General features: G+C 30.5%; 1 protein-coding gene across 1 annotated transcript; it reads right to left on the reverse strand.

Annotated features, from left to right (window-relative positions):
* Positions 1-1,142: 1,142 nt before the first annotated feature.
* On the reverse strand, positions 1,143-3,309 carry LOC130895226 (uncharacterized protein MCAP_0864-like). The gene is made up of 2 exons (XM_057802422.1): positions 2,892-3,309; positions 1,143-2,833 (listed from the first exon to the last, which is right to left on the reverse strand). The coding sequence occupies exons 1-2, from the start codon at positions 2,959-2,961 to the stop codon at positions 1,410-1,412; spliced, it is 1,494 nt and encodes a 497-aa protein (XP_057658405.1). The 5' UTR covers positions 2,962-3,309; the 3' UTR covers positions 1,143-1,409.
* Positions 3,310-3,520: the final 211 nt, after the last annotated feature.

Consider the following 3,520-nt stretch of genomic DNA (forward strand, 5'->3'; position numbering starts at 1 on the left):
ATGTGATTCCTGTGTCAACATCCTCTTTTAACAGTTCCATCAATAGTACTACTGTGACTCTCTTTAGTATACCCTCCCCTCGTCCTACCTCTAGCAAACCTATTATCCTTGAAGTTCTCTTCTACATCATAGTGTTAAAGTACCCAGCAAAGGCTTACGCAGTAGAGAATAGATTTCTTCAAAATTTTACTTTTATATTATTCAAATAAAATAAGCATATCAATAAACTTAATAAACAGTGTGAAGTGTCCCAGAGTAGGGTGGAAACAATCTGATTGAGTTTAATGCAGCACAGACCAGGCTGCTGTTTTTACAAAGAAGGCTGGCACTTCAGGATTTGGTTCTGTCTGAACATGAAATATTACCATGACCGCAAATGCGCCTGCTGGGTGTTGAGGTTGGGAGCAATATATCCTAGCATAGTCACGTGGCCGAATTAGCTAAGGCACGAAAACTTGGAGCTGAAGACCAAAAAGCTATAAACCCCACAACAGCTTTAATCCTCTACAAGGCCCAGATTCCTCCATCTTTGAAATATTACCCGCACATTTGGAGCTCGGCTCACAAGCATACCCTGAGGATGCTCGACTCAAGGTAGAAAAGAGCAATTTGACTTACAGGAGATCCAGAGTTGACCACAAAGGTCGTCGATCTGACCGAAAGCAGTTTTTGCAGCATCTACTCGACAGACAGACTTGGCTCATGAGCATCGAGTTTACCTGCAGACGCGCAGAACGTCAATGTATCAGGACTTCTTCCTTTTTAGAAGTGCAAGCCTGTGAAATCAGCTGCCAAGGCAAGTCTGTCTCAAACACTACAATTATTCGAGTGTAAAAGGGTTTGTGCTTAATTCTTAAAAAAAATCATTACAATTCGTTAACAGTAGTAAACCCTAATGCTTTATTTTTCTATAATCCCAGTAAATCAAACATTTTAATAAACGGTACACTTAGAAGAGTCACTTGGTATGATAATAATGTTAAACATTAAGTTTTCAAAAGGTGTTTTTTATACATGTTCTGAACCTTGAGGATTTTTTCTATGGATGTCATAGAAATTGTTTTATCATTATTTAGTTTTTTCAATAATTGTAACTTAAAGAGATTAAAAGATGTAATAGAAATATATTTCTTAGTACCTAATTAGTTTTTACTTCAATATTTAATTTTATTCATAATCATCAATCAGCATTAATGCAGTGAATGCTTAACAATGAGTAAAGTAGCAACTTCATAAATTAAATGAGATTTCATTGAATTATATAACAAAACCAATAGATTTATTAATAAATTAACATTTAAATGATAAATGGATTTTCGAAATTTTCCTTACATTGAAAAAAACAAGTTTGATTAGAACAAAAGAAAAACAAATTGAAGAGGTCCTTTAGTGAATGATTAGAAATGATATTAACAAATCCAATTTTCATCATCTATAGTACTATCACTATCCCACCTACGTTTCTTTGGCTGTACCTCTGTTTTACCGACCCTCTTTTTTTCATACTGACTCTTTAAATCACTCAAAATTTTTTGACATTGAGGTTTCTCTTCTTTTAAATGCTTTATTTTATCCTGTAGTTCTTTCAATTCTGTTTCCATGTTGGTGGTATAATTTGCCAATATACTATTCTCTTTTTCATTTTCAATTATTTTGGCCTGCAAAAACTCTTGTTTTTCAAGTAAACATTGTTTATACGTATCCTTTGCTTTCTCAAGTTCCAAGTTTAATTCATGCAAATTATCTTGTTTTACTTCTATTTGTTTATAAATATCTTTTTCCACTAAACCGGTAAGAATATCCTCAAACATATTTATTTCTGTGTTGAAATGTTCAATTTCAACTTTTCTTGCTTCTATTTTTTGAGACAATTTAAGCCCAATTTCTTGGTTACACTTCATTAAATATTCTTTTTTGCTCAATGTCTCTTTATAGGATAACATTTTTTCATCAAAGCTTTCTTGTACTCCCTTTGTCATTTCATTTAATTCTTCGTACTTACTTGATAAAGTTACCAAACTGATTTCAGAATTTTTTATGGAATCCTTATATGTTGAAATTTCATTATTAGAGTTTTTTTCATTTGTTTTCAGTTGTTTCAGTTCTTCTACTACATGCTGTAACTCCTTTTCTAATTCATCGATTTTTGTTTTACAAATTACTATGTTTGTAGAAACATTTACCTCATTTTCTTTATTTTGAGAAATTATACTATCAAGCGATCTAGTAAGACCTAATATTTCATTGTCATACCAGTTACATTCCTCAATTAACTTGTCAATTACTTGATTTTGTTCAATGTTATTTTCTGCAAACCTAGGAATATCCATTAATTTCTGTTCATATGATTCCACTTCAAGATTCAATTGCTCTAATTCTAATTTTAAGCAAATATTTTCTTTAGCTAGAGCTTCCTTACCATTGGTATCTAGAATATGAATTTGTTTCATCTTTTCCAACTCGGTTGCTAATTGCTTCTCTTTATGCTTATAACATTGAACCTCTAAATTATATACTTGCTCATTATCATTTGCTATATCAACTAACTCACTAATTGTAGCTTCTGCTGAAGATATAGCATAGTTCAAGTCCATAACAATTTTATAGAGGATTTGAGCTGATGATATAATATTTGTTTTACATTCTTCAAATATATTTGAAAAATTGGTTCTGTTTCCAATATCAGCAAGGTTTTTGTTAATAAATTCTTTAAAATTTTTTATGAAATTGCGAGTACTAGTCAAACTATCAATATTTTTTGCAATACCTTGTTCTAATTCAGTTATTTTGTCTTTTTCTATTTCCATTAGCTCCATCATCTTCTTCGTTCCATCTAAAAATAAATTTCTTTATGTAAATATACCTAATCAGCAATTATTAATATTCACCACCTAAAATTATTTTTAAATCCGTTTGAAAACATATTCGGTCAGATTCACCACTATCTGCTGCATTTTCCATGTTTGTATTATAAATATAATTATAAACCTTACTTATTCAAAAAGGTACAATGGCGTCAAATACTTTGAAAATATAGAAACATTGTCGCAACACAAATAAGATCTCCATAAATGTCAATTTCACAGCCTCACTAGATCACGTTTGATTATTTTAGAATATATAAATTATTAATTTTATAATTATAGTCTTTACATTAAAAAAATTTCTCTAAAACATATTCTACCTATTTTAGTATGGTAATAAGAAGAAAAGTGATAAAACAATTAGGTGGTATTTTAATGAATTAATTTACAGAAAATAATTGCAGTGTTTAATGGTACAAGTAGCGGAACTGTAAGCTCTAGAAACAAAGCAAAATGTGTCAAATTAAGTGTTACTAAAGGACTTTTCGGAAACTATGAGCGGGTTAACGCGATCATGATATGAATGTCATATATGATCATTTCTACACTGGTAGACACCGAAAAGACCCTGGCAGAATAATGATTTATTTTATTTCAAAATCACACAATGGTTTCGTTTTTATTTGTACTACTAGAAAAATACTATTACATAATTT

Source organism: Diorhabda carinulata, chromosome 6, assembly GCF_026250575.1.
Source record: "Diorhabda carinulata isolate Delta chromosome 6, icDioCari1.1, whole genome shotgun sequence".
Taxonomy (NCBI): Eukaryota; Metazoa; Arthropoda; class Insecta; order Coleoptera; family Chrysomelidae; genus Diorhabda; species Diorhabda carinulata.

Excerpts from the sequence above, each read along its gene's own strand:
- LOC130895226 (XM_057802422.1), bottom strand. The coding sequence starts at position 2,961 with ATGGAAAATGCAGCAGATAGTGGTGAATCTGACCGAATATGTTTTCAA. Across the intron at positions 2,834-2,891 it reads GGATTTAAAAATAATTTTAG|ATGGAACGAAGAAGATGATG; the intron begins GTGGTGAATATT and ends ATTTATTTTTAG.